Source organism: Zootoca vivipara, chromosome 3, assembly GCF_965207765.1.
Source record: "Zootoca vivipara chromosome 3, rZooViv2.hap1.1, whole genome shotgun sequence".
NCBI classification, from domain to species: Eukaryota; Metazoa; Chordata; class Lepidosauria; order Squamata; family Lacertidae; genus Zootoca; species Zootoca vivipara.
The window spans coordinates 113,997,881-114,010,746 of NC_142586.1; the positions used below are offsets into that span (position 1 = coordinate 113,997,881).

A 12,866-nucleotide genomic window follows, 5' to 3' on the forward strand; every position below is an offset into this window, starting at 1 on the left:
CCCACTTTCCACCACATGTGTATCATGTAAACCCTTCCGGTAAGGAATCTACGAGGCTTAAGCAAGCCATCTTTGTGTTTTTATACAATTAATTTAGGAACTTTCACCACATTTAGGAACTTTCACCACCATCTCATATTAAGATCAGTTCCAATCTTAAATTTTGCTGCCCGTGTTTTCTGACTGATGTATGGAAAAGCACATGAATCTGACCTTTGAAGAGTTTGTAAGTAAACCATTTTTGACTTGCCAAATGTGTGGTCCTTTTCTATGCTAAGGGAATCGGGAGACTTTGGAAGCAACTTAGAAGCGGATATTTTAAAGGCTCCATTTCCACGCTTGACTTTGCTGCATGCTTTTGTGATTTTAAATTTCTGCTGGGGCTCTCTCACGAAAGAGTACTTGCCCCAAACCTGGAGCAGGCATCCAGGGAATTCTCCTTTCATTTTACTGTATCTATATTTTATTGTTTTCTTTTAACCAAAAGACAACATACCAAGAGGTTTATAAATCTTAATTCCATTCCAAAAAGTCTTAATTCCATTCCAAAAATGACAACCAATGTTCTGCTGGACATTTGGGTTGAGGTGTAGAGGTTTCAAACCCGAAAACCTGGGGAAGGGCTAAGTTTTTAGATGTGGTTTGAAGGTTGGTCTTCCCATTTTTGTTACATGGTGCTTGCACATGTAAATAATTTGCAGCCTCCCCAGCTGCTACAGTTCCTGGAATGTTTAGCAGGGAAGAAGTTATAGCATGAGTTCTTCTTATGAGCATCCTCGCACGTGTGACAGCCACAGAGGCTGCAAAGGCTATTTTTTTCACGTTGCAGGGAAGGAACAACAGCCCTCAGCAATGTAAATTATTAAACTTAATAATGCCCAAGATCTGGCCCTCACAAATGCCTACCATGGCAGAAAGACTACTGTATCTTTCAGGAAAGGAGAATGAGCTGCATTAAACTGCCACAAAGGGTTTGGCAGAGATTTTACAAAAGCTGCGATGTGTTTTAATTAATGTTCATTTGGTGGCAGAAGGGGGTCAGGTGTCTTGGGGCTCCCTAGCACCTGAAATATTGGAGGAAAATGTAAGTGGGCCCTTTATGAAATGCATGGACATTAGGCAAAAAGCATAGGTCTGCCTTCTAAGAACGTTCCTGCAAGAAAGCCCCTTGCCACCATGTCATCGTTTCAGCGCTGGGCACCAGCAGATCCAACTTGTGGCTTGCTAACCAAACGCTGCCTCCAGATTGACGGGAGCGCCACTGAGGAAGAACGCCAGCCAGGGTTCGGCTGGGCGAGTCGCACAAGGTTTGCGGCCTCAGTTAAACGTCCAAACCGTGGCCCCAGACAAAAGTTCTCTTCAAGGCAGAACTGAAGGCTATAACTGGAAAGGTGTTTATGTCCATCTAGATTAGTATTGTCTGATGGGCAGCAGCTCTCTAGGGCAGCATTTGCCAAGGTGGTGCCCTCCAGCGGCTGATGGGAGTTGTAGTCCAAAGACGTTGATCCAGGGACTCTCATATCTCCTCTACCACTTGCCATCCGATTCAGGTAACTAGCCATGCCGGGGATCAAATCTTCTGTACACAAAATGCGCCCTCCATGACTGAAACACTTTAATCTAAAGATTGAGCTGACCCATCTTCTCCATCAATTGATTACAGTCTGGAGCCTGTGAGATTTGCAAAGGAGGGCCAAATCGAACAAGGTCAAGTGTAAAATGCACCGAAAAGCTTTGAGGATTAAGCTTAATAAAGCCATTCTGTTTGCTTTCAGATAGGCAAGACTGGGCTTGCTTTGGTTTAAATCGGCTCAAGAGCTTTATAGCTCCTTGATGTTTGCAGGAGTGGGAATGTTAAACAGCAGCTTTGCAATATTGTTTTTAAACAGGCCAGGATTAGTGTTGGTTAAATGACGGTAATTGTTGTGTCCCAACAAAGCTGATCACCGATCAAGCGAGCTGCTGTTTAAGGACTGCGCCACCTGTGACCCACATTCCACCTCTTCCTTTCAAAAAAGCAAGAGCGTTTTGTGTGAGAATGAAAGAGATTTTAATCTGGGGAGTCCATTGCATGCAGAAGGGCCAAGGTTCGATCAAAGGGAAGTAATAGTCCCACTCTATTCTGCCTTGGTCAGACCACACCTGGAATACTGTGTCCAATTCTGGGCACCACAATTTAAGAAGGATATTGACATGCTGGAAGGTGCGCAGAGGAGGGCGACCAAGATGATCAAGGGTCTGGAAACCATACCTTATGAGGAACGGTTGAAGGAGCTGGGTATGTTTAGCCTGGAAAAGAGGAGACGGAGATAGGAGAGCATAGCTGTCAACTTTCGGATTTGAAAATAAGGGATCAGCAGCCTCACCTGTCCCGGGGACAGTCTACAGTATATCTAACAATCCAGGATAGCAGTGGGAAACGGCGCTGGAATAAGGAAATTTCCAGCAAAAAAAAGGGAAGGTTGACAGCTGTGGCTTGGAATAAGGGAGTTTCCTGCAAAAAAGGGAGGGTTGACAGCTATGTATGAGAGCCACCTTCAAATATTTAAAGAGCTGTCACATGGAAGAGGGAACAAGCTTGTTTTCTCCTGCTCTGGAGGGTAGGACTCAGGCCAATGGCTTCAAGTTAGATTAGAAGAAAGGAGATTCCGACTAAACATTCGGAACCTTTCTGGCAGTCAGAGCTGTTTAGCAGTGGAACAGATTCCCACAAGAGGTGGTGGACTCTCCTTCCTTGGAGGTTTTTAAGCAGAGGTTGGATGACCATCTGTCATGGGTACTTTAGCTGTGATTCCTGCATTGCAGGGGGTTGGACTAGATGACCCTTGGGTCCCTTCCACCTCTAAGATTCTATGAATCCCCAGCATCTCCAGATAGGGCTGGTCGAGACCCCAGTCTGCAGATCCTGGAGATAGCTGCTGCCAGTCCGTGTCAACAGTACTGAGACAGATGGAGCAGCCGCCTGACTCAGGTAGCTTCCTGTGTTCCTAAGGGCGGTAGGAAGTCCCTCTTTCGGATCCATTCCTGGTGGGAACCCTGGCACAGCTGCTTTGAAAATAATAAAAATAAGTTTTATTGATAGCAATGGGTATGGAGAGGAGGAAGAGGAGGAGGCATAATCCAGATGTCAGAAAAGCAATTAAATTAACACTGGCACAGTGCAGGCAGTTGCAAAACTGCTGGATGCAAGAGATTCCTCTGGCAAGAGTCACTAGCCGTGGTATCCAGAACCCGGCAACTCTGTTCCACGCTTTTCAAAACAGCTCTCGTGTCTTTTCCCAGACCCTGAAGTCTTTCACTTAGTGTTTATCTGTGGCATTTGCTGCACAAGGCAGCTCCTTTTCCATCCTGGCTTATTATGGGATTGCAGTCCTCCATTCAGGGAAGGAGAAAACCCAAAATAAATCTTAAGTATTCATTCAGCGTTGCAGTCATCGGCGACCGTAACCCGAGTGTCCTGACCAGCAACAAGGGTTCTTTTGCGTTGTGGGTGGGTACGTTTTGACAATCGAACGGGGGACATGGAGGGATAACACCCCAACTAGTCCCTCGTGAGTCTGCTCACCCCTCGTTTCAAAGAATCGACTGCTGGTATCCAAGTGGGCAAATATCACCACTGAGAGGAGCCAGATCTGTCCATGGGGGTTGCCAGCCGCTGACCGCCCCCCCATCACTCGTAAGTATTGGGGTATTGTTTGGTCCACATATTCTCTCTTCTCCTCTTGCACAATTCATGTCCATCGCTTTGCTTTTTCAAGACTCGATCATTCAGCTGTGTGGAAAAAACCTGGTTGCCTTTCCAGGGACATTGGGCAAGGTGAAAGATCCGTCAGAGGGGATAGATTTGTGGACAGCTCGGCGGCATAATCTTGCAGTTATCTGGCCTTTGGGTATTTCAATGAGGATCAGATGTCTGGAAAACCCATCCACACAGCCAAAGCCTGCCCCCGGGAATCATCTTGGAAATGATCACCATTCCTGCATTGCAGGGGGTTGGACTAGATGATCCTTTGGGGTCCCTGCCAACTCTAAAATTCTCTTGGTTCTATGATTCTATATTCCAGGGAATGCCAGTGCAAAGGAATCTTTTCTCCTCCTGTTGGGCCAGAGCGGGGAATTTTAATAGATAGCAAAAGGCAACAAGAGTGCTGTCGAAGACTGCAGGGCCAGATTTGGGCAAGTGTATACATACTTTTAACTGGAGTTTCTGTCAGTTTCCCTGAAGGCATTCGAAGCTCTGAAGCAACTGAAGACCTCGTTCGTTCCAAGCGTGGCGGCAACTTCACAGAAGCGTTTTCAAAGCAAGCCTCCAAACAAAACCTTTCGATAGCACAATCTGGAATGGTTGTGTACACAGATCACCTCCAAAGCATATTTGTTCCCCTCAAAGAATTCTGGGCATGGTAGTTCGCCAAAGGTTGCTGGGAATCCCGACTCTGTGAGGGATGAACCACAGCACCCAGAATCCTTCGCGAGAAAGAATGCGCCTCGGAGAGGCTTTCGAGGGACGGCGTGTGCCCGGCCCTCGGATCGGGATCTACAGCCCTCAGGAAATTGGCTGACGAAAGCAAGCAAAAGAAAACAAAGGCATGTCTGATGGTGGGAAGATGCCTTCGTATCCCGAGCCTGAAGCTGCAGGGCAGAGATTGTTATGCCGTGATAATGTCTCCATGGCTTTCGCCCAGGACCAGACTGTTCCAGGAGTCTTGCTTGGAGCTGGGCTGCGGAGACTGGCTCATAGCTGCCGGGTAGCTTTGTGGGGAAAGTTTGAGGCTCGGCATGGCAGAGTGAAGAGCAGGTCCATGTCCAGACATGGCAGAGACTGAGAATGCCTGATTTTTTTGGGGGGGGGGCATGGAGACAGAATGGAGATAGATAGAGAAACAGATTATCAATGGAAGTAATTAACAGCAGCAACTCACAATTATACAAAATAATACGCTTAATACAGATTAATTATACCCTAGTGCAGTGTTTCTCAACCAGTGTGCCTCCAGATGTTTTGGGACTACAACTCCCATCATTCCTGACCACTGGTCTTGCTAGCTAGGGATGATGGGAGTTGTAGTCCCAAAACATCTGGAAGCACACTGGTTGAGAAACACTGCCCTAGTGCATGGGTTGGCACCGGCAACCATTTCAGGGCTGAGGGCCGCATTCCTGCCAGGAATTGCTCCTGTCCTCTCAGTAATGTTTTTGTAAGTGTTTTTGTAAGGACCCAGGTGGCGCTGTGGGTTAAACCACAGAGCCTAAGGCTTGCTGATCAGAAGGTTGGCGGTTCGAATCCCTGCAACGGGGTGAGCTCCCGTTGTTGAGTCCCTGCTCCTGCCAACCCAGCAGTTCGAAAGCACGTCAAAGTGCAAGTAGATAAATAGGGACCGCTCCAGCGGGAAGGTAAATGGCGTTTCCGTGCGCTGCTCTGGTTCGCCAGAAGCGGCTTAGTCATGCTGTCCACATGACCCGGAAGCTGTCTGCGGACAAACGACGGCTCCCTTGGCCTATAGAGTGAGATGAGCGCCGCAACCCCAGAGTCGGACACGACTGGACCTGATGGTCAGGGGCCCCTTTACCTTTACGTAAGGCATTCGGGGGAGATGCCCTAATGGCTACAAGATACTGACCCCTTTGCCAAACGTAGAAGATGATCCGGGGGGATGGGTGCATATTAAAAATGGAAAGCGTAATGCTGGTGGTCAACAAAAGAGGTTCAAAGACTGTCTCAAGGCAAATCTTTAAAAATGTAGTATAAACACCAACAATTGGGAAACACTGGCCTGCGAGCGCTCCAGTTGGAGAACAGCCTTTACCAAAGGTGTCCTGGGCTTCGAAGACAATTGAACTCAGGATGCAAGGGAGAAACGTGCTAAGAGGAAGGCACGCTTGGCAAATCCACACCGTGATCAACTCCCACCTGGAAACCAATGTCCCCACTGGAAGGACGTGTGGATCCAGAATTGGCCTCCACAGTCACTTACGGACCCATTGTTAAAACCGTGTTTATGGAGGACAATCTTACTCGGCCACGAGTGGTCGCCAAAGAAGAAGAAATATTTTAAAAAGCATATCCTGCAATTCTGAGGTCTTAGCCCTGCTCAAACCTCCATCTCATGGCTGCAGTGAGGATAAAAACAGGGGGTGCTTTGCGCTCTGGAGGAAGGACGGCATATGGTACCAATTGATTAAACTGAGAGGGGCTCATGTCGATGTTTAAAGCCCTGTGTTCAGTCCTTGATGACGTCTAGCTAACGGCTTGCTTTCTCCTGCTCCGAGGGGAGGAACCGAACCACTGGGTTCAAATGACAAGAAGTTCAACTAAACATCAGGAATGATTTTCTGGGGGTAGGAGCTGTTCGAAAGTGGAACTGACTCCCTCGGAAGGTGGTGGGCTTGCCTCCATTGAGGGCTTTTAAACAAATCTTGGGTGGCCAGTGGCGGATTTACGAATAAGCTAAACAAGCTATAGCTTAGGGCAGGCATCCCCAAACTTCGGCCCTCCAGATGTTTTGGACTAAAATTCCCATCTTCCCCGACCACTGGACCTGTTAGCTAGGGATCGTGGGAGTTGTAGGCCAAAACATCTGGAGGGCCACAATTTGGGGGGTACCTGGCTTAGGGCCCCACTCTCTTGGGGGGCCCCCAAAAAAATTAAAGGAAAAAAAACCCTGAATGTACATTCCCAAAATATAAGATAAAACCGACACACAGCAGCAAACACTGGTTTGCTCATTTCTATATATAGTGTGCCTACGTTCTGCATGTGCAAATGGCTTTAGATACCTATTAAGTCCATAAATTACCACGTAGCATATATTCAACATCAACACAAAAAACGGCGACAATTTGTTGTTGACAAAGGACAGCTGGACATATAAAGGGCCCCATTACCGTCAGTAGCGTAGGGCCACATCAAAGCTATATCCGGCCCTGCAAGTGGCCATCCATCAGGGACTCTTTAGGTACAATTCCTGCATTGCAGGGGGTTGAACCCGCAGGGTCCCCTCTAATTCTACAGTTCTACGATTCTATAATTGCCCCACGAGTTGGGCCCACAATCTTTTCCTTTTGCCCCGTTCCTCCTGTGGTGTTTCGTTCCTTCCTCCCTTACCTGTGGAATGGGCGCCGTATGCCCATAATGAGAGGAGATCCCTGGTTCCATTTTGATGGGGCGCATTTCTTCCACGGCAGTTGTGGTGGTTGTCGTGCTGGTGCAGGGAGCAGAGCTGATGGAAGAGGGAAGGCTGTCGCTACTGGCAGTCCCTGGGCATGGCGGAAGAGAAGGGAGAAGACAACAATGTGTTAAACTAGGTCTGTCTTGAAACTGTGCCAGATTTTGTTGTGGTCAATTTTTTCATCATGGGGGGGGGGGCTTCCGTTTTTTTTTTTTGCAAAGATAACAAACTGGGCATCGGGTGGATCTCCCTTGGGCTTTTAGCATTGCAGCTCAAGTCCTCTGGAATCAGCTGAAATTACATAAATTGCAACGTCGTGATGTAGAATGGGAAGGGACCCCAAGGGTCATCCAGTCCAACCCCCTGTAATTCAGGAATCTCAGCTAAAACATCCATGGCAGGTGACCATCGAACCTCTGCTTAAAAACCTCCAAGGAAGGAGAGTCCACAACCTCCCGAGGGAGATCGTTCCATTGTCAAACTTTAAGAATTAACAGTTCGAACTGTTTTCGTTTAAGAAGGCTTTCCCTGAGGCATTTATGGAATATTAATTGTGTGGCGCAATGGGGTTTTGCTGTTAACCAGAAGGTTGGTGGTTCAAATTTTCTGTTTTACAATTTAGAATACTTATTTAAACATCCTTAAAATATCAATGACTTCCCTTCTTCTCTTTCCATGATTCATTTTGCATGCCATGCATCCCTGCATATTTCACATAAACCGCTCAGTATTACGTTATTACATCCATCAAAACTTATTTACACGGTTGAATTTATCTAAATGCTACCAACCTTTTACAAGTGTCCACAATTCACCCCCCCATATATTCAATAAACATTTTCCAATCTTGTCTAAACGTATGTTCTTCTTGTTGATGTTTAGAAGACATCTGAAGGCAGCCCTGTTTAGCGAAGTTTTTAATGGCAGATGTTTTAATGTATTTTTTAATCATTTGTTGGAAGCCACCCAGAGTGGCTGGGGAAACCCAGCCAGATGGGCAGGGTATAAATAATAAATTATTATTATTATTATTATTATTATTATTATTATTATTATTATTATTATTATTATGAGTCGGCAAGTTGCACCACATTCCATCAGCTTAAATTGCCATTCTTCTTTAGTTGGGACTAAAATTCTATGGTTCTATGATCTGTACAAATTGTTTCATTATTTCTGACTTGGGTTGTGAAGCGGTACAAGCAATGGGGCAGTCACCTGTTGGCGCCTTGGATTTGTTTAAATTCTTTGGTTTCCGCTTCCTGGTCTGGATCCCTTCCTTCCGCATTGCTAAAGGCCTCGGGACCTAAGAAGAGAGCAACCTTTTAGAGCATGCACAAAAACCCAGAAACATTAACCCCTCTCAATATTGCAACAGTCCATGGCCAACGGGAGCGGGACTGCAAATCCAGGAATTGAGGCAGAACTGTTTCGGAGCAGGTTTTCATCTCACCGCAAGGAAGACAATCTAAGAGCGTCTGAACATAAGAAGTGCCTGCAGGATCCGGCCAAGGGCTCATCTAAGTCCAGCATCCTTTTCCCACAGGAGCAAAACCACATCCCTGTGGGAAACCCACAATCAGGATTCGAGCACAAGAGCCTTTTCTCCTCCTGTGGTTTACAAGCAACTGGTATTCAGAAGCATTGCTGCTTCAAACTGTGGAGGGCAGAGCATGGTCGCCGGGTCTAGTAGCCATCAACAGCCCCCTCCCCTGTGAATTTTGTCTAATCCCCTTTCAAAAATGGTTGGTGGCCATCGCTGCCTCCTGTGGCAGGGAGTTCCACAGTTTAAACTATGCACTGATTGAATAAGTGTTTTCTTTCCGTTTTATGGTTGAACAAAATTAAATAGTTCCACAGAAACATGTCACACCACAGAGAAAAGCCAAGCACGGACAGTAGTTCCATGGTGCAGTGTACACTACATATTCCATGTTCCAGAGAGACTGCAAGATGTATGATCTTCTTTGGTGTGTGTTGCTCTTACCTCTTGGAGGGAAGGGTGAGAAAATAAATGGAAGGACTGAACAAAATTAAAAAGTTCCCCAACGCGCGGGAAAAGCCAAGCAGGGAGAGCATTTTCAGACACTACATATTCCATGCTCCAGAGAGACTGCAAAATGAATGCTCTGCTTTGGCACATTGTCCTTACCCCGTGGAGCTTCATGTATAAACCGCAGGCGTTACAGACCGGCTCGCCTTCTGCATTCCGGCGCCACAGCGTGGTCGTAGTGGTATGGCAATTGGCGCATGAGAGTCCGATCCGACGGGAAGCCGACTGTGGGAACAAGGGTCGGAAGCGAGAACAAATGGCTGTTAACTCACCAGTGGCCTTGGGCAAACCATTCTTATTTCAGAATACCTGCAGAGGCTGCAGAGGCTGGGTTCCTGCTGTGGTCACCTCTAGATCTCACACAACCCCTGTTCTAAAACAGCTACGTCAGCTGCCAGTTTGATTCTGGGCTCAATTCAAGATGCTCACGGTTTGGGTTCAAAGCCCGAAACGACTCGGGCCCTAAGCATCTGAGAGACCGGCTCCTTTCCTACAGATCCCCTCAGGTATTAAGATCCACAGAGGGCCCCCCCTTGGTCGTTCCTTCACCCTCAGAAGCTCAGCCAGACTGGCCTCGGACAGGGCCTTCCCTGCAGCGGCCCCTAAGTTGTGGAATTCCCTGCCCACAGAGGTGCCTCTGGCTTCTTCACTACACAGCTTTTGCAAATGCCGAAGATGCAACCTGGATAGCTCAGTTGGTTAGAGCGTGGTGCTGATAATGGCAAGGTTGCAGGTTCGATCCCCTTACAGGACAACTGCATATTAATGCATTGCAGGGGGTTGGACTAAATGATCCTCAGGGTCCCTTCTACCCTGACCTTTGACATCTGATACATGCGTTTTCAGGGCCCACCCTATTCCTGCAATCCCTTTTTTAAATCCTGAATTTTAAAGTGCTCTAACCTGGGAGCTGCTGGAGGGCAGGTAATAAATTAAAGAATGGCGATGATACGTTTAAACCATGGTTTCCAAACTTTGGGGGGCCAACACCCTCTTGGTTCCTAAAACTCCTCCCCGGTGCCCCTTCCCTTACAAAAGGCGTTATTCAGAATGTCAGTTTGCATGACCCACTAACAAAGCAATAAAACTCAACGCAGTAACCCATCAGTTCCGCCAAAATCCAATGAAAACTAGTTTAATTAGTTCAACAAAACTGATGAACTTGATCCAAGGATGTTCAGAGTATGATAGTCATTCACATCTCCAGCAACCGCCTTCTGTCTTTTTTACTTTACTTTTTACTGTCTTCAAGCATCTTAGCGCCTCCTAGGTAATCCCACCGCCACTAGGGGGAGCGATAGCCCACTTTGGAAACCTTTGTGTTAAAAATAAAATGAGCAATGACGCAATATCATAAACTATGGAATGGAAATTTCTAATTGGCCGCCAGCAACTGAGATCGCGCTTCCGGGCCGAGTTCAGAGATGGCATCCTAGGTTAGCGCAGGTGTTTTCTTACCAGCCTCCTCTGGGGTTTGATCAGCGGTCGGTTAATGCCGTTTATCTTGTGGTAGAGACCGCAAGCATTGCACAGGTAATGGCCGGTGCCGTCTCTTCGCCACAGCGGGGTGGACATCGCTCCGCAGTTGACGCATTCCCGGCCTTCGGAGTAATCATCATAAAAATCTGCAGGTAGCAAGAGGAAGGGGGAGAGAAAGAGGATGCAAGAGTTGGTCTCGCAGAATCATAGAGTTGTGGCATTGCAAGGAACCCCCTGCAATGCAGGAATCACAGTGAAAGTATTCCTGACAGGTGGCCATCCAACCTCTGCTTAAAAACTTCCAAGGAGTCTACCACCTCCTGAGGGAGACGGTTCCACTGTCAAACAGTTCTTACTGTCAGAAAGCTTTTTCTGATGTTAAGTCGGAATCTGCTTTCTTGTAAAGTGGTACCTTGTTTCTCAAACTTAATCCGTTCCGGAAGTCCATTCCAAAACCAAAGCGTCCAAAACCAAGGCGCACTTTCCCATAGGTAGTAATGCAAAATGCATTAATCCATTCCAGACTTTTAAAAACATCCCCAAAAACAGCAATTCAACATGAATTTTACTATCTAACTATCCATAAAATGAAAGCAATAAACAATGTACTGCAGTCACACAATCAATCGATCAGTAGCTGAACTGGGTTACACACAGTCACAAAAGCAAAACCGAAAGAGTGGCAAAAACAAAAACACAAAATAAATAGCAAAAACAGGCAGATCTCAGCATAAATACTCAAAACGGAAGTGTAACACTCAAAACAAAGCACATTCGGCTTCTGAAAAAAAGTTTGCAAACCAGAACGCTTACTTCCACGTTTGCAGTGTTTGGGTTCCAAGTTGTTTGAGTACCAAGGCGTTTGAGAACCAAGGTATCACTGTAATTTGAAGCAACTGGTTCGAGCCATACCCTCCAGAGCAGGAAGAAAACAAGCTTGCTCCATCTTCCATGGGACAGCCCTTAAGATATTTGAAGATGGCTATCCTATCTCTTCTCAGTCTCCTCTTCTCCAGGCTAAACATTCACAGATCCCTCAACTGTTCCTCATAAGGCTTATTCTGGAGATGGATTTCCAATTCAGGCAATATGCAGAATCATAGGCAAATCTGAGCTGATTGACCCTCCTGCCCTGAGGCTAAGCAAGGTAAGTGCATATAGCTCCAGGAAGGAAGATTCAAAGGGATTTCAGTTCTTGATTTCACTTTTTGATTTAAAAAATCTATAAGCCACCTTTCTGGACCAGGTACACCCTAGACAGTGACCAAAATATAGGACGGGACAGAATTACCATAATCAAGGACAAAAGTGGTAAGGACCTAACAGAAGCAGAAGACATCAAGAAGAGGTGGCAAGAATACACAGAGGAATTATACCAGAAAGATATGGAGGTCTCATACACCCCAGGTAGTGTGGTTGCTGACCTTGAGCCAGACATCTTGGAGAGTGAAGTCAAATGGGCCTTAGAAAGCATTGCTAATAACAAGGCCAGTGGAAGTGATGATATTCCAGCTGAACTATTTAAAATTTTAAAAGATGATGCTGTTAAGGTGCTACACCCAATATGCCAGCAAGTTTGGAAAACTCAGCAATGGCCAGAGGATTGGAGAAGATCAGTCTACATCCCAATTCCAAAGAAGGGCAGTGCCAAAGAATGCTGCAACTACCGCACAATTGCGCTCATTTCACACGCTAGCAAGGTTATGCTTAAAATTCTACAAGGCAGGCTTAGGCAGTATGTGGACCGAGAACTCCCAGAAGTGCAAGCTGGATTTCGAAAGGGCAGAGGAACCAGAGACCAAATAGCAAACATGCGCTGGATTATGGAGAAAGCTAGAGAGTTCCAGAAAAACGTCTACTTCTGCTTCATTGACTATGCAAAAGCCTTTGACTGTGTCGACCACAGCAAACTATGGCAAGTTCTTAAAGAAATGGGAGTGCCTGATCACCTCATCTGTCTCCTGAGAAATCTCTATGTGGGACAAGAAGCTACAGTTAGAACTGGATATGGAACAACTGATTGGTTCAAAATTGGGAAAGGAGTACGACAAGGTTGTATATTGTCTCCCTGCTTATTTAACTTATATGCAGAATTCATCATGCGAAAGGCTGGACTAGATGAATCCCAAGCCGGAATTAAGATTGCCGGAAGAAATATCAACAAC

The 12,866-nt window shown here is 46.4% G+C and overlaps 1 protein-coding gene across 1 annotated transcript in view; it reads right to left on the reverse strand.

The window, feature by feature from the left end:
* Window positions 1–3,049: 3,049 nt before the first annotated feature.
* GATA4 (GATA binding protein 4) overlaps window positions 3,050–12,866 on the reverse strand; it is a 42,506-nt gene continuing 32,689 nt past the window's right edge. Inside the window, exons 3-7 of the mRNA XM_035110885.3 lie at window positions 10,681–10,847; window positions 9,322–9,447; window positions 8,388–8,475; window positions 7,106–7,257; window positions 3,050–4,832 (exon numbers count right to left, since the gene is read on the reverse strand). Coding sequence (XP_034966776.1) covers window positions 4,650–4,832; window positions 7,106–7,257; window positions 8,388–8,475; window positions 9,322–9,447; window positions 10,681–10,847 — 716 coding nt within the window. The 3' untranslated portion in view covers window positions 3,050–4,649. The remainder of the gene's footprint in view (window positions 4,833–7,105; window positions 7,258–8,387; window positions 8,476–9,321; window positions 9,448–10,680; window positions 10,848–12,866) is intronic.